Source organism: Heterodontus francisci, chromosome 3, assembly GCF_036365525.1.
Source record: "Heterodontus francisci isolate sHetFra1 chromosome 3, sHetFra1.hap1, whole genome shotgun sequence".
Lineage (NCBI taxonomy): Eukaryota > Metazoa > Chordata > Chondrichthyes > Heterodontiformes > Heterodontidae > Heterodontus > Heterodontus francisci.
In genome coordinates, this window is record NC_090373.1 from 82491553 (window position 1) to 82513266 (window position 21714).

The following is a 21714-nucleotide window of genomic DNA, read 5'->3' on the forward strand; positions in this document are numbered from 1 at the left end:
GCAATGCTGATCTTGGTTCTTATCATCTCAGTTTACTCCTAATCAATTCTATTACTTTACTTGGCATTGGTGAGGCTGGTGAATGTCTGTTTCAGCAACCTTTTTGAAAATGTGCCCCTAAGTAGCTTACTTCTATTCTGGTTATACCTTTCCAGCACTGATCCATTTGCTCATAATAACCATCAACACTCACAAATCTCATTCTTTGGCTCTCTTAGCACTTGAGGGAAAATATTCTGGTGATTTATTGTTTTTAGCCTTTGTGGGCCTACTCTTCATTTATGCCAAAATTGTTACTTCTACTAGGGTTGTTAAGGAGGGAATGTTTCAATCATCCCTTGTTGACAAAGATGAGAATGTCTGTCATTCGTTTAAATAATTAGGGTTTAAGTGGAGGTTGTTTCCAAGTAATGGACCAACCACAGTTCATCTGGAAGAATCAGATAGGGTCTTTGATTGTATATTAGCAATTAAGGGTTCCTTTGCCGAAAGTGCAGTGCGTTTAAAATGTTAATAAATGCAGCATTCAGACAGATACCTAATTTCCATATGTTGTCATGTGGTGCTGTATGAATGCAAGTAGGGAAACAGAACTGGAACAGGCTATTGTTGCATTACTTACCAAGAGTATAAAGATTTAACATATTGTTGGACTTCTGATTCACCTTAGGAAATTGTTCTCATCTAAGAAACGAAAAAAATGAAAACAGTATTCTGAAAAGGGTGCACTAACTGCTTATGAATGGCTCCCAGTTCTTAAATACACCTATTGGGTATTTCAATATTATTGCCTCTATGGTTGCGTGAATCAAATTTTCTTTGTAAATAAGTTTGCCAAAGTTTAGTCAGTACATAATGGTCTACTTGTGTCTTCAGAATTCTTAGGAGATAGAGAGCATCTACATGTTCTCCAGTAAGCAATTTTCTGTTTAAAAATAAAGGGTCACCCATTTAAGACTGAGATAAGGAGAAATTGTTTCTCTCTGAGGGTCGTGAGTCTTTAGAATTCTCTTCCTCAAAATGCGGTGGAAGCAGAGTCTTTGAATATTTTTAAGGCGGACAGAGATAGATTCTTGATAAGCAAGGGGGTGAAAGGTTATCGGAGTTGAGGTTACAATCAGATCAGCCATGATCTTATTGAATGGCAGAGCAGGCTCGAGGGGCCGAGTGGCCTACTCCAGCTCCTAATTTGTATGTTCGTATGTATGTAATTGGGTTGTTCAATATGGGTTATGCTAACTCAGAATGACAGAGAGAAAAGAGTTGGGTTTCAGTTCACAGGAGAGATGGCCTGCTAACAGAAGCTATTATCAAGCTGTTTGTACAAGAAACAAATGGTGGAAAGAGACCAAATTGTAACCATTTCATATATTTCTTATTTAATGTTAAGCCTCAGTTTCAGTCCTATTAATATATTTAGGTTTTCATATCTTCTTTGACTGCTCTGTTACTGCTTTATATTTTGCCATGTTTATTTCAAGCAGCCAGTGTAATGATTTGTTAAGAAGCTGATCTAAAATATGAAATGGAAAATCTGTGATTAGACTCAAAAACTTAGGAACCAAGCCAGTTGTATCTGCTAACTTAAATCATCAGATTAGAAGGGTTGTAGGGCCAGTGGCACATTAAATTCTTGTCTTTTGAAGCATTATGTTCTTCCTGCAAACAAGATCATGTCCAATTAAATATTATCAGTTTTAGGTAGGCTGGGAACAGGTCATAACAGAAGACTGCTTAGTTTAATTACTGGGCAGAAGCTAACTGGACAATACTTCCCTCTGATCATACTTCAGTTTTTCAACTCAGGTTATACCTGTCAGGAAAGATTGAGCAAACTGGGGCTCTTTTCCCTGGAAAAACAAAGCTTGAGGGTGACCTGATAGAGGTCTGTAGGATTATGAAAGGGTTTGATAGGGTAGACATAGAGAAAGTGTTTCTACTTGCAGGACAGACCAGAACTAGGGCCCATAAATATAAGATAGTCATTAATAAATCCAAAACGGAATTCAGGAGAAACATCTTTACCTAGAGAATGGTTAGAATGTGTAACGCACTCCCACAGAGAGTAGTTGAAGCGGATAGCATATATGTATTCAAGGGGAAGCATGAGAGAGAAAGGAATAGAAGAATATGTGATGGAATTAGGTGAAGAGGGGTGGGAGGAGGCTTGTGTGGAGCAAACAACCAGCACGGACTGTTGGTCCAAATGGCCTATTTGTATACTATGTAATGTATCTTCCTTTTGGAATCAATGGCTGTATAGAAATCAGCATTCTATTTGGAGCGACTTGCTGTCAGGTCTTATTGCAAATGATTGCTGACTGTTGAGATCCAAACTGGAGAATGTTCATAGGTAGGATAACGAACAATTTTAAAAATCTGTTTACAAAAGGGTGAAGTTTTGAATAATGTATTCTTTCTTACCACAATGGGATGAATACTTGATGTGAAAAATACTCTCCCTATTTATTTTTTCCTTTGAAGGAATATTTCATGGTAAAGCTTTTCTCATTATTTGAAGGGTGTACATTGTTAGAAAATTAAAGTAGTCTAATAAAGTTAACTACTCATATAAACTAAAATGGCCCCAGATTTGATCATCGCTTTCTGCTCAATTAGTTGATCTTCACCAAAGGAAGTGTAGATTAACCACAATTAGTCTGAATACAACACAAAAGCTATGTGCCATATTAGTTAGTTATAACTCTTAAGTAATGGGTTGATGCTTTTCGATAGGATTTATATTTTATATCATGCTTTGTCTTTTAAACATTTATACACAGGATATTTACTTAAATACATTATTAACATTAGAATTGCTGGCTTGGTTGGGCAAATGCTGAGTGCAAAGTGTTGTTTTTGGTTATGGTCCTAGGTTTGAGCTTGTTTGTAGACAGAAGAAATTTTGCCGATGTGGATGAATTGCCTAAAGTTTGTGTCATCATCCTTTGCCAGGATACAGTCCGGGGAATGGTCTGGGTTTTCATAGGGTGAGAGAGGGGATTTGTCAGATTTCAGACAATGACCACATATCACCTGTTGCAATTGCCATGTTTCAGTTTCAACTTCATAAACAAAGAGAAGACTTACCAAGCATTTGTTTTCCTCCTATTGCCCTAGCCCCACACCCACACCCTGTCCCATGAAGACAGAATCCTCTGACCTCAGTTGCCTCAGGATCAAAACATGTTTCTTCTTTGGTTAATATTTAAGCCAAGAAATGTATCGGCTAATTGATCTAATTACAGATTGTTTGGAAGATCATGCTGTGCAACTGAAAGGCAATTTATGAATTTAGCTTTAGGGTACGGATGAAAAAAAGCAGGAAGATGCTTCCTTGAGAAACTTGTACACACATAATTGCAATTGATATCCGGGAGGAAATTATAAAATCACAGCTCAATTGAAGAGTTCTGATGATGATGAAGAATGAATCAGAGCTCACTGAGGTACAGCCTTCCTTTCTTCAAGGGTATTTCCTTTTTTCTACAATATATACTTTAAAGATGTTTAGTGTTGAAAACAGAAGTTCTCTGTTACCTACTGCTGAGCCTGCTGCTACTGGCTGGCTGGCTTTCATAAATTAACGGGCAGGGTAGAAATATTCTTTATTTCTTTGAAATAAAGCTTTGTTTAATTTGGTGCAATGTGGTTTGTGTAATTTTATATGCATCAAGTAACAGAATGAGTGTTCTAAGGCAATGAAACTTTATTATGAACAGATGAAATGCATTGAAAAAAAAAGTGGTAAGTAAATATCCATTGTGGTTGTTGCTGATCTTTATATGGCTTGAAATGGTTTGGCAGTAGTTGTGTATAAGCCTGCTTTGTAAACAGTAAAGAGTTGCTCCAATGTCCCATTTGTGCGCTGTTACTCATTCAAGCACAGTACTTGTGATGAACAAACGCAAGAGAAAAGGGACAATAAATTATGAACGTTGATGCATCATTTCAACATAGGACATATGCTGAAGAGTAGTATTTATTCCTCAGCAGCAGTTCACAGTGTTTACACAATGTACTGATTCATTTTGGTGGTTTTTGCATCTCTTACCGGCTCAAAGTTCAACTAACATCACTCACAAGGCCTAAAGTCTGATATACATATGTTTCCATGGCTGTCCTTGACTCTTCTGCTCAACTTTACGGGTGATGCAATTAAAGAGCTTGGGCAAACATTTGTTCCCAGCAAGTTTTCCCATTGTGCCAAGAAACTGGAGACATTCAACTGTATCATTCAAGACTACCATTCACCCTTGGATTTCCTAGCTAACAGTATAGTAGCTACTGAATTAATTATTACAAATATGCTTGCAGATAAAGAAAATATTGGACCACTCTTCCTCTTCAGTTTTGCTGCTTGGTACGTCCAATCTCTTTGTAATGGCCATATTATGAAGGATGCAGCAAACCACTGTAATTCTTGAAAGCCTTTCTGTACTGTAGTGCAGGATTTCTGCTTACCTAACAGGAAACGGAAACAGGACGGGAGAATCTATTCAACCACGATTCTGGTGGTACCCAAGGCCTCATCGTATTTATTTTCATATGTCAGAAAAGGAGTTCCGAAGAAGGGTCACTGACCCGAAACTTTAACTCTGCTTCTCTTTCCACAGATGCTGCCAGACCTGCTGAGTGATTCCAGCATTTCTTGTTTTTATATCCATTAACATTGCTAATACCTTTGGTAGTCTAAGTCAATTATAGGTAATTTTTGTAATTTTCAAATTTAATGATTGTGTCTGAGGAGTCCAGCAGGTTTATAGATCTTATAAACCGAAACATAATGGAAATCCAAAAATTATACAAATTGAAACCAGGTATATATTTAGTTTTGCACCTTGATTTGGAAAACAATTCTTTCAAATTATCAGTCCTCTCTGTCCTCCAGGACATGGTGGAAGTAATTGTAAATTTCCATGTCTGCAACGCAATCTGTATCGCAAGATGCAAACCAAACCTCATAAATTTCCCACTATATATCCCATTCTGTTGTTTCCCTACAGTGTCACTGCAGCACAATAGATTTAATGTTCTTCAAATAGATTTTTATGATTATGTCTTGAATTCTTGGGTGTTTTTAAACACAGGCAGTCAATCTCATCTTCGTAACTTCAAAATGATTAACAGGAAAATTCACAAGGAAGTGCTGTGTCCAATATAAAACTTTATGATGTGGGAGGTGATGAACAGGACAGTCAGTTGCTTCTCATTTCTTTCCACTGCTTAACCATTTTCTGGTGTTGTGTTATTGGCTCTTAACGCAAATGTACCAAACATTATAACAATGATTAGGCAACTAAATGAAGTGTTCTTTATTGAAGAATAACCAAGGATAGGCAACCGGCATGTAGCACCACGGATATTTGACAAAATTATTGACTCAGCCACAGACATGGGGGCAATTAATTTGTCTATAAAGTCAATCTAATGCCATCAAAACAGTCCAATTTAAAACACATTTCTCCCTATAGATAAAGTAGCTAAGCATACAAACATCAATGGAGAGCAGCACAACTATATTAGCTAGCTATCAAGCAAAATAGTATGCAATACAATTGTAAATGACTTTTGTTGACAGAATAGAGCCAGCTACACCATGTCACAGGGTGGTAGATGGATTTTCGAATCCAGTCCAAAATCTCACGACCAGTGTTTCTTTCAACTTTTTTCAGTATTGTCCCAGGCTTTTATGGCTTTTCCCATTGTTCACTCTTGTGATCACTGCCACTACCTCGAACAACGCTGCTAACACATTGCACAAATCTGCATCACTGCCACCATATTGTGTTATTGGCTCTTAACATAAACGTACCAAACTCCATAACAATGATTGGTAAACTAAAATAGGTTTGTTATTGAATAATAACAGGATTCTGCTGACTAACACTGCTCCAACTATTATATCAAATGTTAACTTGCATCACTTCCTACGATGATGTATACCAAACTATTTACATATTCAGTAGCATGTTAATTAGTATTAAAGCAATATCACAACAGATACCTTGGAAACCATCATCAAAGCAAGATACAAATAAAAGATAATGAACATGACTTCATTTTCTGCACTCTCACTTTGTACACTTGCTCTCACTCTTGCATGCACTGACCCATAGCCAATCGAGAACAATAATATTGTAAAATTTATTTGCAGCATTTTGTCGAATTAAATATCTATTCATGGTTTAATTAGTATAATTCAATAACTGACTGAAAGTTCCTAGGTTCTTATCTATTCAGCAGAATTTTTATTCAGAAGTCCCATGGATAGCTAACCCTATGATAAAATGCATTTTAATCAGTGTAACCACTTTTAAAAAAATATTCTTCAACTTAAACCAGAGCAAGTTACAATTATGGCCATTTCCTGATTGCAGAGTATATTCATTGCTGTCTTTTCTATATAAAGCATAATTTCATTCTTTGTTGAAACAGCTGGAACTTGGATAGGGTATCCATGGCTTTCCAGTTCATGCTGGGAAATTTGGTATCCATCTTTCTGTTGTTCTTTTTCTGGGAAAAAGAGGGACAGGTGGGGATGTGGTAGGAATATGGGATTAGTGTACGATTAGTATAAATGGGTGGTTGATGGTCGGCACAGACTCGGTGGGCCGAAGGGCCTGTTTCAGTGCTGTATCTCTAAACTAAAACAAGGTTATGTTTTACATCTCTTAGTAATCTTTGATATTATAGTATACTTATTCACTTAAAAGTGTATTGCAAGTTAAATTCTTTAATAAATATATGAAAGTTAATAAATCATCTCATGTAGCATTCTGTATACAACTACAAGAACCCCCTCTCTGTGTTTCTTTAAGTTGAGAGATACATATTGAAGAGAGTTTCCCAGACCCTTATCTTTGGCCTCCTTATCTGGAGAGACAATGGGTAAGCGCCTGGAGGTGGTCAGTGGTGTGTGGAGCAGCGCCTGGAGTGGCTATAAAGGCCAATTCTAGAGTGACAGGCTCTTCCACAGGTGCTTTAAAACTTGCTTTAAGATGCTCTATGATTCTGTACTGCTTTCCCTTTAAAAACTCTCTTGGCTGCTTTGATTGACAGGAGCAGGTATTTAGCAGTGCTTGTCCATTTACTGAGCTTCCAGCACTCTAGTCTGTCTGTTTACACAGCTGAGCAATAAGCATTTCACGTGTTTAGTTTTTCTCTGCTAGAGTTTGTTTATACAGCTGTTCAATAGGCAATTCTTCACACTTGAGTGGTTTTATGAGTTTTTTACACTTTGGCTGAGTGAATGAAAGGTATTCACGCTCAAGTGCTTTGATGATTTTTTAAAAAAAGCTTTAACTGCAAGCTGCTTGAATGGAGGAGTCTGACGCTTTTTGCTGTCGGGCACCTCCTGTGGTGCCAACTTCGATCAGACTTAGAGGGGATCCTTTGAAAACAATCTATCAGCCTGAAATAGGGATTGGGTTTTCCCAGTTTTTTTTCCTTTTACTGAGCCTTTAAAAAAAAAAATCAACTTTGCAAGCACCTCAAAGCATTTTTTCAATGGGGAGTCTTGGACTGTCGGGACAATGATTGACCCAATCGCAGTGATTGATTTGCAGCCTGTTGTTCAGTGTTCTGTCTTCTACAGCTTGAGGTAAAGGTTTTCTTCTTTCCCTGTTTGGGCCAGAATTTTTTTTTAAACTTTCTCTCTTAACTGTAGGAAGGTAGTTTTTAAAGCTGTGTTCCCTATTGTCTTTTAGTTTATACTTTGCCTTCTCACCACAGCTGCCACCATATAATGAATTCTTTTATGTTGTCTGATGCAACATAAATGAGATGCATTGCGTGCAGTTGATTGAAGATCTCAAAACAGGTTTATTACAGCTAAGCTAGTATGTACAGTACAGAGCTGATGAAGCTAACTACTTACACAACCTTCATCTAGGTGTTACAGTTGCAGAGTGACTCTGACCTGTAGTCACCTGACTGCATCCTGGTACTTAACTCATTAGCATACTAAGATAGAGTAATAGAGTCATATAGCACAGAAACAGGCCCTTCGGCCTATCGTGTCTGTGCCGGCCATCAAGCACCTAACTATTCTAGTCCCATTTTCCAGCACGTGGCCAATAGCCTTGTATGCTATGGTGTTTCAAGTGCTCATCTAAATACTTCTTAAATGTTGTGAGGGTTCCTGCCTCTACCACAATTTCAGGCAGTGTATTCCAGATTCCAACCACCCTCTGGGTGGAAAAACATTTCCTCAAATCCCCTCTAAACCTCCTGCCCCTTACCTTAAATCTATGCCCCCTGGTTATTGACACCTCCGCTAAGGGAAAAGTCTCTTCCTATCTAACCTATCAATGCCCCTCATAATTTTGTATACCTCAATCATGTCCCCCCTCATCCTTCTCTGTTCGAAGAAAAACAAGCCTAGCCTTTTCAGTCTCTCTTCATAGCTGAAATGCTTCAGCCCAGGCAATATCCTGGTGAATCTCCCCTGCACCCTCTCCAGTGCAATCACATCCTTCCTATAGTGTGGTGCCCAGAACTGTACACAGTACTCCAGCTGTGGCCTAACTAGCATTTTATACAGCTCCATCATAACCTCCCTGCTCTTATATTCTATGCCTCAGCTAATAAAGGCAAGTATCCTATATGCCTTCCTAACCACCTTATCTACCTGTGCTGCTGCCTTCAGTGATCTATCGACAAGTACACCAAGGTCCCTCTAACACTCTGTACTTCCTAGGGTCCTACCATCCATTGTATATTCCCTTGCCTTGTTAGTCCTCCCAAAATGCATCACCTCACACTTCTCAGGATTAAATTCCATTTGCTACAGCTCTGCCCATCTGACCAGCCCATCTATATCGTCCTGCAATCTAAGACTTTCCTCCTCACTATTTATGACACCACCAATTTTCGTGTCATCTGCAAACTTACTTATCATACCTCCTAACTTCATGTCTAAATCATTAATGTACACTACAAACAGCAAGGGTCCCAGCACGATCCCTGCAGTATACCACTGGTCACAGGCTTCCACTAGCAAAAACAACCCTCGATCATTACCCTCTGTTTCCTGCCACCAAGCCAATTTTGGATCCAATTTGCCAAATTGCCCTGGATCTCATGGGCTCTTACCTTCTTGACCAGTCTCCCACGTGGGACCTTATCAAAAGCCTTACTGAAGTCCATGCAGACTACACTTTACCCTCATCTACACATCTAATCACCTCCTCAAAATATTCAATCAAGTTAGTCAGACACGATCTCCCCCTGACAAAGCCATGCTGACTATCACTGATTCTTCCCTGCCTCTCCAAGTGGAGATTAATCCTGTCCCTCAGACTTTTTTCCAATAGTTACCCACCACTGATGTTAGACTCACCAACCTGTAATTACCTGGTTTATCCTTGCTACCCATCTTGAATAATGGTACCACATTCGCTGTCCTCCAGTTCTCTGGCACCTCTCCTGTGGCCAGAGAGGATCTGAAAATTTGTGTCAAAGCCCCTGCTATCTCCTCCCTTGCCTCACACAAGATCTTAAAAGGACATCACTCTTAAAGGCAATCATACAACAGGATGCACCAGAGTAAAGCTTGGGGAGAATCGCTCACCCGGCAGCCGAAATACCCAGGGAGATGCAGATAGTGAGATGGAGACTGGCGGCTCCATACCCCAGATAGGGAGGCTCAGATATAGCCTAAAGGCTTGATTTCTGCTTTCTTGAGCTAAGTGTTAGAGAAAATCATCAAGGGAACACAAAAGAACCTTTTCTCTGCATTTATCACAAGCTCTGCCTAATGTAGTAGTGTTTGATGTTGATTCCCTGTTGAAAACATGAAAAAATGTTCCATTAAACAGTATTGAAATATCAGTGAGTGCAAAAGAAAAATGTTAAAATTTTAAAAAGATGCAAACCAAATTCTGGATATATGTACATTAGCAACCTAAAGCATTAATATTTTAAATTTACTTTTTGATAAATGTTTATTAACTTCCAGCAACGTAGCATAGCCCCAATCTCAGAACAACATTCCTTGTGACATTATGCACTTCCATGGCTCTATGGTAACAACAACAACTTGCATTCATATAGCACTTTTAATGTACTGAAACATCCCAAAGTGATTCACAGGAGTGGTTATCAAACAAAATTTGATGCCAAGCCACGTAAAGAGATATTAGGACAGGTGATCAAAAGCTTGATTAAATAGCTAGGTTTTAAGGAGCATCTTAAAGGCCTTACTTCTGAGTCAAGAAGGTTGTGGGTTCAAGTCCCACTCAGGAGACTTGAGTACAAAATCTCGGCTGAGACCACAGTGCACAACTGAGGGAATGCTGCACAATTGGAGGTGCCTGTCTTTCAGATGAAACGCTAAATCAAGGCCTATCTGCCCTCTCAGGTGGATGTAAAAGATCCCATGGCACTATTTCAAAGAAGAGCAGGGAACATTTTCCCTGGTGTCCTGGCCAAGACTCATCCCTTGACCAACATCATTAAAAACAGATTTTTTTGGTCTTTATTGCATCCCTGTGTGGGAGTTTGCTGTGTACAAATTGACTGCCACATTTCCTACATAACAATAAAGTCGATACTCCAAAAATATTTCATTGGCTATAAAGTGCTTTGAAACATCCTGAGGTCATGATAGGCACTGTATTAAAGCAAGTCTGTCTTTCTTTCAAATTAGCCATCCTTTGAACCATTTTATGGCATGTTTTTAGATCGTAGTTGTTTTGATGACACTTAGAATTGGCAGTGCAACATGCCATCAAATAGTTGTTCAGGTGGAGAGAAAGGTTACTTGTTTATGACCTATGTTTATAATATTTCTTGAGCATTTTGAGAAAACTGCAATTAATTGTTAAGCAGATCATTTAAATGCAACTATGCCACAGTTTCTAAATACTTAAGAGGCCTGCACACATGTATTAAGTTTGGCATGGGTGCAGGACGAATATTTAGCTAGGATGCAAAAGGGCAACAACAACATGGAGTTTTTTTTTTAAATATGGAACGCTTCACGAATTTGCGTGTCACCCTTGCGCAGGGGCCATGCTAATCTTCTCTGTATCGTTCCAATTTTAGTATATGTGCTGCCGAAGCGAGTTTGCTGTTATTATCCTTCCTGAGGAACAGAACAAATCGTACATTGGAGCACACAACTGGAGAACTCATGAAAAGGCTTATTCCTAGGCAGGGGGTATACAGAGCTATATCTTAAGACAACCAAGATAGTAATGTCCAAGGAGATCAAAGCTCTCCAAGATGGCAATTACTCAAGTAGGTAGTTTGTCAATCTGTAGCCAAAGAACTATGCTAGTTTGGATTCAAGAGATAAGCAAGGGCTATTTCAAAGAAGTTTCAGACATTTACACAGAGGTGTAGATCAGCTATTGGAAAAACTGCAACAATTCTAAGCAACAAGCCTTCCCTAAGATTGAGTATGATTGACTGCAGTTGTGCAGGTCAGGGTGCCCACATTTGGTTTAATGGTGCACATAAATTGCAAAGACTTCTATTCAACATACAAATGGTTTACAATGCACAATGGACTGTACATATCAATGCACATTACCAAGAATAAACACGACTCCTTCATTCTCAACCATTCTCTTCCTGCAGAGTTGAATGCTATTTCCAACTGCGAGGTTATTTGTTTGAGTAATTAGTCTATGGCATAAAAATACTCATGATACTATTGCACAGTCCACAGCCAGAAGAACATAATTACACCCAGCCACATGATCCATTCTATAAAGCTAACATTCAGGACTCAAAAATTTGTTGGCACTTGTTTTGGTCCCGGAGCCAAATTCGCGATCTGCCCGTGGCCATTCCCATTGAGGCAGGCAGCAGGCAAGTTCGTGCTCAACGAACCATCTAATTTTTTTTTTAAAGAGTGCACAGGCAATTTGTTTAAGTGTGCGGTCCCATTAATTTTTTTTGCGCAATTGCGCTTGCGTGGTAACTTAAAGGGACTAATTTGTGCTAGGCCTGCGCAGGACCTTTCAGGTTGCCTCGCAGTGCGCAGCTTAGAGGGGACATTGTTTGCATTGCCTTTTCCTTAAATGATTGTAGCGTTGGGCCAAGCGGAGCCTGCACTGCTGGATGGCTGAGTGTTCAGCGGGTGGCCCAGCTGTGTGCACTGATAGCACATGGTGCAGTCAGCCTGTTCCTCTTAAAGGTGAACTGCACTCAGTAGAAGGGAGTTGCTGCTGACTGCCTGTACTGACAAATAGAGCACCAGCCTAGCTTCATGGATGCAGTGCTGGAGGTCGACAGGAAGAGAGAGGTCACATTCTGAAAGTGGGGAGGAGGATCACCCTCTGAAGGGAATGGGAGCAAGTGGCCAGGGAGATTATTCCCCAGAGTCTGACCCCGAGAACCTGGCAGTAGTACTGTAAGAAGTTAAATGACCTCACACGGATGGTCTAGGTAAGTGAATGCATCTTCAGATGACATCTCAAACCCACCACACCACCAACTCTCACACTGCTCAATGCACCACACCTCCATCACTCACCTATCAGCAGTCCCTAATACACATCACTCATGCCTACCATTCAGATGCTCCACCTTAACCTCACGAAACGTCCAATGATACTTGCCTCACACCCACCTCCCACTGCTTCCGGGAGGAAATAGTTCTCCGCAACATAGCCCGTGGCACCCAGCATCACTGAGAATATTCAGGATGATGGGATGTTCCTGCCCTCGGCCTAGGGCCCTACCAATTCAGAGTCAAATTTTACAAATTTCACAGTCACGGCATTTTAAGAATCGTGAATTTTATGATTTCATGAATTTAAACTGTAAATTTCATGGTGTTGCGACAAACCATGAAAATGATCTATTTAAAACAAAAAAGACAAGTGAGGTTTCTGGTTTCAAATGGCATTTAGTGTATATTCAAAAACTATTGTAAAAAGCTGACTATAAACAGGTCACATTCTTTACTCACTAAGTCAGGGGCTGAATATGAGCACGGAGACTCAAACGCGTTAATCTGAGACTTCACCTGCCCACAATGTGTAGCAAAAACCTTTGGTAGGTAGTCCTGTCGTAGTTTGTTTGCACTTGGCAAGCAACCAACATTTTGCACATTTTGTTGAATGAATACCCACAGCTTTGGGTGATCAGGTTTATCCAATGGTATGTGTGCACTTGCAAAAGCATCCACAAGTTCCATTGTAACCAACTGATGATTTTCTGAGCTGTCTGTCAACTTCTGAAAAAGAGATGAAATCGTTGTTTGTTTGTTTGCATGTTTGTTTTCCGGCAGTGCGGTGTCGGATGCTCTTTTTCTGCTGTGATGGTTTTTGGACTCTAAGCCGTGCTGAACTGTTGCCTGCTGTGTGTGATTCAATGAAACGTTGAAGCTTCTACAAAACATTATACCACCATCGGCATGCAGAATTTGTCTTCCAAATTCTTTCATTTGATATGCTGCAGTAATGGTTGTAGCCATTTTCGATTTGCTCATTTTGGCATTCTCACTTGTCTGCTAATGCTCAAAACTGCATTGGAAGCCCTCCCTCATCTATTAATAGACAAGATGAGCCTTGTGTCAATCAATAAAACACATGATGTTCGCAACATGCCCAGCAATCAGCAAGTTGAGCCTTGTGTCAATGAATAAAATGTAAAATGGCTGATTTTACAGAGGACCTGAGATTTTGTGGTCCGTGACACATTTTTTACAGCCATGAATTTGGTAGGGCCCTACTTATGTCCCTTCTCAACTCCCACCTCACCCTCATCTTGCTATCTGGCATGACGAGCAAGCTGCAGATGATGTGACCATGGACCTTTTGCTTCTCACCCCAACCCCCTTGCCTCTACCCAACCTTCCCTTTCTGATTTTCTGCTTTCAGATGCCCAAGAACTGTCACCTGCCTATCCACAGTCGCCTAAGGAGGAAGAGGTAGAGCAACAGCACATCATTGATGAAGAAGCCCCATCACTTGATCTGACACTTGCAGCCCTCAGCTCAGATACTGGCATTGTGCAAACTTTCTCAGTTAGTATAGTATTGGGATCCACATGTGGTGAGTCATTGGGCACGTGTGAGCTGCAGCCATGCCAGTGGGTAAGGATACCTTGTGTGCCAGCTCACTGAAAGGTGAGGTCGCAGACGGGTTCTGCCATAGGGGACTCAGATGAGGACCTCTGGGGCAGCATAAAGGAGAATGCTGATGAACATGCACAGCCAGATGCTTGGTGCATTGTCTGGCCTGATAGCCAGCCTCCTGTCACTGTAAAAGAGCATGGTGGAATCCAGCTCTGGCATGGCAGAGGGCATTGAGCAGGGTTTGGAGCGCAACCTTCCCAATGTGGAAGTGGTGACTAACTCCATGACAGCATTGGCAGAACCACCTGTGATGCAGCATCTGGTGGTTGGTGTCTCAGCTTCCACTGCAGCACAGGTGGAAGCCACTCAATGTCTCAGTGTAGTGGTCTGACAGAACTCAGACAGAGGATATGAGTCAAGGCGTCATCGTCATTTATGGCACAGAAAGGAGGCTGGAAATTCTATGGCGAGTAACTCACCTCCTGTCTCCTCAAAACCTGTGTAGCATCTACATGGCACAAATCAGAAGTGTGATGGAATACTCTCCACTTGCCTGGATGGGTGGAGCTCTGACAACACTCAAGAAGCTTGACACCATTCAGGTCAAAGCAGCCCGTTTGATCGGCACCCTATCCACCACCTTCAACATTCACTCCCTCCACCAGCGATGCACAGTGGCAGCAGTGTGTACCATCTACAAGATGCACTGCAGCAACTCACCAAGGCTCCTTAGACAGCACCTTAGTTTAAGACTCTTGTTTGTGATTGGAGCATGTCACTTTCAAACTTATGAATTCCATGATATTATGATCACTGTTTCCCAGTGGATCTTTTACTATGACATTGTTTATTAACCCTGCTTCATTTCACAATACTACATCTAAGATAGCTTTATCCCTATTTGGCTCCACAAGTATTGCTCCAAGAAACTGTCCCAAAAACATTCTATAAACTCATCTTCTGGACCACTCATGCCAATTTCATTGTCCCAGTCGAGATGAAGATTAACAACCCCCACAGTTATTACATTGCCTTTGTTACAAGCTCCAATGTTCTGTCCAATGGTATAACTACTGTTCGGGGGCCTACAAACTACTCCCACCAGTGTATTCTGTTTGTTACTTTTCCTTATTTCCACCCTTACTGATGCTACTTCATGATCTTCTGAGGCAGATCCTTTCTCACTAATACCCTTATGTCATCCTTTACCATCAGTACTACCCGTCCTCCTTTGCTATTTTCCGAAATATTGTGCACCCTGGAATATTTCCTAACCTTGATCACCATGTAACCACGTCTCTGTGATGGTGATTAGATCTAAATCTTGCACCTCTATTTGTGCCACTAGTTTATCTATCTTATTGCAGATGCTTCATGCATTCAGAAATAGAACCTATAATTTCATTTTTTTGCTTCTATTCCCTGCAATGACTTTATTTTCTGATGTACAATTTCTGTTAAACTCTGTCCCTTCCTGTCCCATTCTGCTTGTCTACCAACAATGCTATACTGCTCCGATATTTGGATTTCTAAATCTCACCTCTCCCAAACCACCCCCGCCCACGCTGTTAGTTGACAACCTCTAGTCTTATCTGCTGGCTCACTCTTGAGCTTGTATGCACTGTCACTTCCTATCACACCCTGATTATCATTGTCTTTACTGCTATCTTGCTCTCTTGCCTTCTCCTCTCTCTTTAAATTATCACATCTTCCCTCACTTGATCCCTCACCCCCACTATTTAGTTTAATGCCCTCTCTACTTCCCTAGTTATATGACTTGCCAGAACACTTGTCAGGTGTGGACCGTCCCAACGGTACACTCCCACTTTCGCCAGTACTGGTGCCAATGCCCCATGAATCAAAACCCATTTCTCCCACACTAATCTTTGATCCATGCATTTAACGGTCTAATCTCATTCACCCAATGCCAATTTCCTTGTGGCTCAGTAATAACCTGGAGATTATTACCTTTGAGGTCCTGCTTTCTAATTTAACCCCTAGCTGCTCATACTCCCTATGCAGAACCTCTTTCCTAGTCCTATCTATGTCATTGGTACCCACGAAGACCACGATAACTGAATCCTCCCCCTCCCACTGCAAGTTCCTCTCCAGTCCTGAGCAGATGTCCTGAACCCTGGCAACGGGCAGACAACACAGCCTTCTGGACTTTCCTTGTTGGCTGCAGAGAACGATATCTATCCCCCTGACTCTACTGTCCCTATTACTACTACATTCCTATTTACTCTCCCCGCCTAAATGGCTTCCTGTACCACAGAGCCATGGTCAATTTGTTCATCCACCCCGCAGTCCTCGCTCTCACTCATACAAGCTGAAAGAAACTCAAACCAGTTGGACAATTCCAAGGGCTGAGCCTCCTCCACTTCTGCCTTCTCGATCCCCTTACCTGCCTCGCTCACAGTCACATCCTCCGGTCCCTGACCAAATCAGAAGACCCTATCCTATGGGGTATGGCTGCCTTCTGGAACAAAGTGTCCAGGTAACTATCCCCCTCCCTGATGCATCGCAGTGTCTGTAGCTCGACCACCAGCTCACTGACTCTGAGCCGAAGCTCCTTTAGCTGTAGACACCGACTGTAGACTCGGTTGCCATGGATCACACTGGTGTCCACCAGCTCCCATATACTGCAGCCGCAACACATCACCTGCCCTGTCATCCTGATTTTGTGTTAAATAAGGAATTAATTATTTACTGAATTAATGAATGGGAAATATTCAGCCAATCTATTAAGCATAACTAGTATTAGTAAATAAAACTTTACAACTAGTAAAAGTACCCGAGTTTTGAAAGATAAACGATAAAAAACTCACCAACCATTCAACTACCTGTTTTCCTGTGATTTTTAAAAAAGTTATTGTGGGCATTGCTGGCGAGGCCAGCATTCATTGCCCATCCCTAATTGCCCTTGAGAAGGTGGTGGTGAGCCTCCTTCTTGAACCGCTGCAGTCCATGTGGGGTAGGTACAACCACAGTGCTGTTAGGAAGGGAGTTCCAGGATTTTGACCCAGCGACAGTGAAGGAATGGTGATGTAGTTCCAAGTCAGGATGGCGTGTGGTTTGGAGGAGAACTTGCAGGTGGTGGTGTTCCCATGCAACTGCTGCCCTTGTCCTTCTAGGTGGTAGTAGTCGTGGGTTTGGAAGGTGCTGTCGAAGGAGCCTTGGTGCTTTGCTGCAGTGCACTTTGTATATGGTACAGACTGCTGCCACTGTGTGTTGGTGGTGGAGGGAGTGAGCATTTGTGAATGGGGTGCCAATCAAGTGGGCTGCTTTGTCTTGGATGGTGTCGAGCTTCGAGTGTTGTTGGAGCTGCACCCATCCAGGCAAGTGAAGAGTATTCCATCACACTCCTGACTTGTGCCTTGTTGATGGTAGACAGGCATTGGGAAGTCAGGAGATGAGTTACTCACTGCAGGATTCCTAGTCTCTGACCTGCTCTTGTAGACACGGTATTTATATGGCTACTCCAGTTCAGTTTTTGGTCAATGGTAACCCCCAGGATGTTGATCGTGGGGTTTTCAGTGATCGTAATGCCATCGAATGTCAAGGGGAGATGGTTAGATTCTCTCTTGTTTGAGATAGTCATTGCCTGGCACATGTGTGGCGCGAATGTTACTTGCCACTTATCAGCCCAAGCCTGGATATCCAGGTCTTGACGCATTTCTATGTAGACTGCTTCAGTATTTGAGGAGTCACGAATGGTGCTGAACATTGTGCAATCATCCCCACTTCTGACCTTATGATTGAAGGAAGGTCATTGATGAAGCAGTTGAAGATGGTTGGACCTAGAACACTACCCTAAGGAACCCTTGCAGTGATGTCTTAGAGCTGAGATGATGGACCTCCAACAACCATAACCATCTTCCTTTGCGCTAGGTATGACTCCAGTTTTGCTAGGGCTCCTTGATACCATACTCGGTCAAAATATTTTCACATTTGATTTTTCCTTGTCGTAAAGGACATGAGGGAACCAACAAGAGGGAAAAACATACTTGACCTTGTCTTCGCCAATCTGCCTGTTACAGATGCATCTGTCTACGACAGTATTGGTATTGTCACACTTTGATTTTTTTTCTCCTCAAAATGAGATCGGTTCGCTCTGGTGGCCTGAGCTGGCTAGGCTAACTCTTTTACACTGCTCAGTGGGCCTGCTCTCTCCCTCTGCCACCACTCTTTTAAACTGCTTTCTGGTCCTGCTTGCTCTCTCTCTCTGCTGCTGCTCTTTTCCACTGCTCGCTGGTCCCGCTCTCTCTTTCTCACTCTCTGCTGCTGCTCTTTTACATTGATCGCTGGTCCCCTGCTCTCTCTCTGATTGTTTGGTGGTCACCCATTCCCTCTCTTCCTACAAACTCTTAAACTGCAGGGTGACCACATCTATAAACGTGCTATCCACATTGCTCTCAGCCTCATGGATGCACAGCAGTGACGCAACCTGCTGCTCAAGTTCTGAGACCTGGAGCTCAAGCGGCTGCAACTGAACACTTCGTACACATATGGTTATCAAGGACCCATGAAGTGCCCTGGAGTTCCCATATAGCGCAGGATGTGCACTCCAGAGGTTGCAGCAGCTCTGCCATTCCTCTATCTATTAAAATATATACCCTGCTATTAAAAGTAAACCCTCCTACTACAACAAAACTCTGCTACTAATGAATACCACAAGTTGTACCCCTGTACTTTTTGGATTCAGATCAGTTCTCTACTAAATTATGAACACAGAATTCATCATAAGCTTCCTTTCATACTACTCTCCACATCTTTAGTCATCCAGAGAACTCTAGTTTTTTGATGTGCTTCCTTTCCCCTTGTGGGAATGTGTCTAGTCTGTTCCCCAAACTATCTCCTCTTTTGAAGGCCCTCCCCATTGCTCATTTTCGGTTTTACCTGCCAAACTTTAATTCCAGTCCACCTTAGCCAGATCCCTTCTCAACTCATTGAAATTAGCCCTCCTCCAGTTAAATATTTTCACATTTGATTTTTCCTTGTCTCTTTCCATAACTACTCTAAACCTAATCATATGGTGATCACTGTTTCCCAAATGCTGTCTCAATGACACATGCTCCACTTACCCCATTTCATTTCCCCAGAGCTAGTTCCAGCACTGCTTCCTTCCTCACTGGGATGGAAGCATACTCAGCAAGAAAGTTCTCTTGTACACATTTCAAACACTCCTTCCTTTCTTTGCCCTTTACACTGTTACTTTCTCAGTCTATATTAGAATGGAACTGATGGAATTGCTCTCTCAGAGAGCCAGTACGGACACAATGGGCTGAATGGCCTCCTTTTGCACTATAACAATTCTGTGATTCTGAGAGAATAATTTAAATCCTCCATTATCACTACTCTGTAGTTCTTGCATTTTTCTGCAATTTGCTTGCAAATCTGCTCTTCCATGAGGCGTATTTTTCAGGTTTCTAATGAGTACATCTGAGATCAGCGGATAGTTAATTGCATATGAGGTTAAAATGTTTGCATCTTACATGTCACAGCATTAAAATATGATTATCAAATTTGAGCTCTGATTTCGTGGTATTGTTTCCCAAATGGAATATTACACTACTCTTGGAAAAACCTATTTGAATCTTCCCTTCTGAATGTTAGTTAAGTTGAGCAGCTTGACAAACAGTTTTTACAATAAGGTTATTAAAAGATGACACCTGGAAACTTGCTCTCTTTTAATGAGATTGCCAATTAGAACCAGTTTTGTGCTGTGGATCCCTGCACACTGTGTGCTGAATATTATGAGTGTGCTGCAAATCGCGGTGGTGGGTTCTGTTCTCGGCGGTCCGCTCGCCCCGATCCGCCATTGCTGACCCCCCGCGATATTTCACGCAGGGGCTCATTTAAATGGAGGAGGTAGAGTGGCTGGCCCCGATGACAGAGGGGGCGGGTGCTCTGTCCCAGGCAGTGGCATCTGGCATCACTATACAGGGGCCAACGCCATTTTTAAAGGACTTCAGGCCCTTCACATTCATTTACATGTTTAAAGGTGCTGTTTTGGTAGAAAGTGCAGAAAATTTTATTTATCTTTGATTCCCCTCTTCCCACCCTCCCCCCACTGAGTTCTCATTTCGTAAATTGACATTTCCCCCAAAAAAAGCACTTTTGAAAATGCTGAACTTTAACCCCTCCACCTTCAGAACATTTGACCCTCAACCCCTTCCCACCATCCCCACAACCAATTGGAGAGGTTTTCCCCACTCCCACACCCCTCCTGACCCGACGATTTCACTGCTCCCCCCTCCCCACCAGTGTTCCGAAGGTGCGGGAGTTCTGGCCGGCAACTAGAATATCTGTGTGGGTTCATAGGAACATAGGAGCAGGAGTTGGCCATTCAGCCCATCAAGCCTGCCTCACCATTCAATATGATCATGGCTGATCATCCGCTTCAATGCCTTTTTCCCCACACTATCCTCATATCCCTTTATGTCATTTGTATTTAGAAATTTGTCAATCTCTGCTTTAAACATACTTCATGACTGAGCTTCCACAGACCTCTGGGGTAGAGAATTCCAAAGATTCACAACCCTCTGAGTAAAGAAATTTCTCTTCATCTCTGTCCTAAGTGGCTTCCCCCTTATTTTGAAAGTGTGTCCCCTGGTTCTAGATTCCCCAACCAGAGGAAACATCTTACCTGCATCTACTCTCTCTGTCCCTTTCAGTATTTTGTAGGTTTCAATGAGATCACCTCTCATTCTTCGAAACTCGAGAGAATATAGGCCCAGTTTCTCCAATCTCTCTTCATAGGACAGTCCTGCCATCCAGGAACAAGTCTGGTGAATCTTTGTTGCACTCCATCTATGTCAATAATATCCTTCCTAAGGTAAGGGGACCAAAACTGCACACAGTATTCCAAATGCGGTCTAACCAAGGTTCTATACAATTGAAGCAAGACTTCACTACTCCTGTACTCAAATCTCTTGCGATAACAGCTAACATACCATTAGCCTTCTTAATTGCTTGCTGCACCTACATGTTAGCTTTCAGTGACTTATTGACAGGGACACCCAGGTCCCTTGGTACATCTGCACTTTCTAATCTCTTACCATTTAAGAAATACTCTGCACATCTGCTCCTCCTACCAAAGTGGATAACCTCACATTTTTCCACATTATATTCCATCTGTCACGTTCATTTGAATGTTTTTAACATACTTTTAATATTGAAATGAAGGCACTGCCAGCAAGCGGCAGTGTGGGGGGGGGGGGGGGGGGGTGTGGGGGGGAGGTGGTGGGGGGAGGGGGTGCACACTGAGGCCACGCTGCCACTGGTAAAATGCGGCATGGCCTTCTTGGTATTGGGGGTCGCGGTGTGCCTCACCCAGAAGAATTTTCCAGGCCTCCCCACCACAACCCCCGACGCCAGAGGGCTCATAAAATTCAGCCCAGGGCATTGGGTTGAGACTACTTAAACCATATTAATATAGAATCTATCCAGGGAAAAGTCAGAGCAGGATTTCATTCCAGCAGTTGGTGCTGGCCCACCGCCACCTTCTCAAGTCAATAAACACTGGCCTTGCCAGCGATACCTATCCAATGAACAAATAAATGAGGGGAGAACAGGCTTAGGTTAATTGGGTAAATAGACTAAAATGTATGGCAGTAAATGAACATTAGGAAACATTGAAAGAAACAATTCAAAATATTCAACAAAAATACATTCCA

The 21714-nt window shown here is 41.9% G+C and overlaps 1 protein-coding gene and 1 non-coding gene across 2 annotated transcripts; both read right to left on the minus strand.

Moving 5' to 3' along the window:
- Positions 1 to 10966: 10966 nt before the first annotated feature.
- LOC137368125 (U6 spliceosomal RNA) lies at positions 10967 to 11069 on the minus strand. Its single transcript, XR_010974354.1, has one exon. It is a non-coding gene; the product is annotated as a U6 spliceosomal RNA (small nuclear RNA).
- Positions 11070 to 12880: 1811 nt separating this feature from the next.
- Positions 12881 to 13432, minus strand: LOC137367117 (CGG triplet repeat-binding protein 1-like). Its single transcript, XM_068028554.1, has one exon. It carries the CDS (start codon positions 13430 to 13432, stop codon positions 12881 to 12883), a length of 552 nt encoding a protein of 183 aa, XP_067884655.1.
- Between the last annotated feature and the right edge of the window lie 8282 nt (positions 13433 to 21714).

Coding starts and splice junctions, on each gene's coding strand:
- LOC137367117 (XM_068028554.1), bottom strand. CDS start 13,432: ATGGCTACAACCATTACTGCAGCATATCAAATGAAAGAATTTGGAAGA.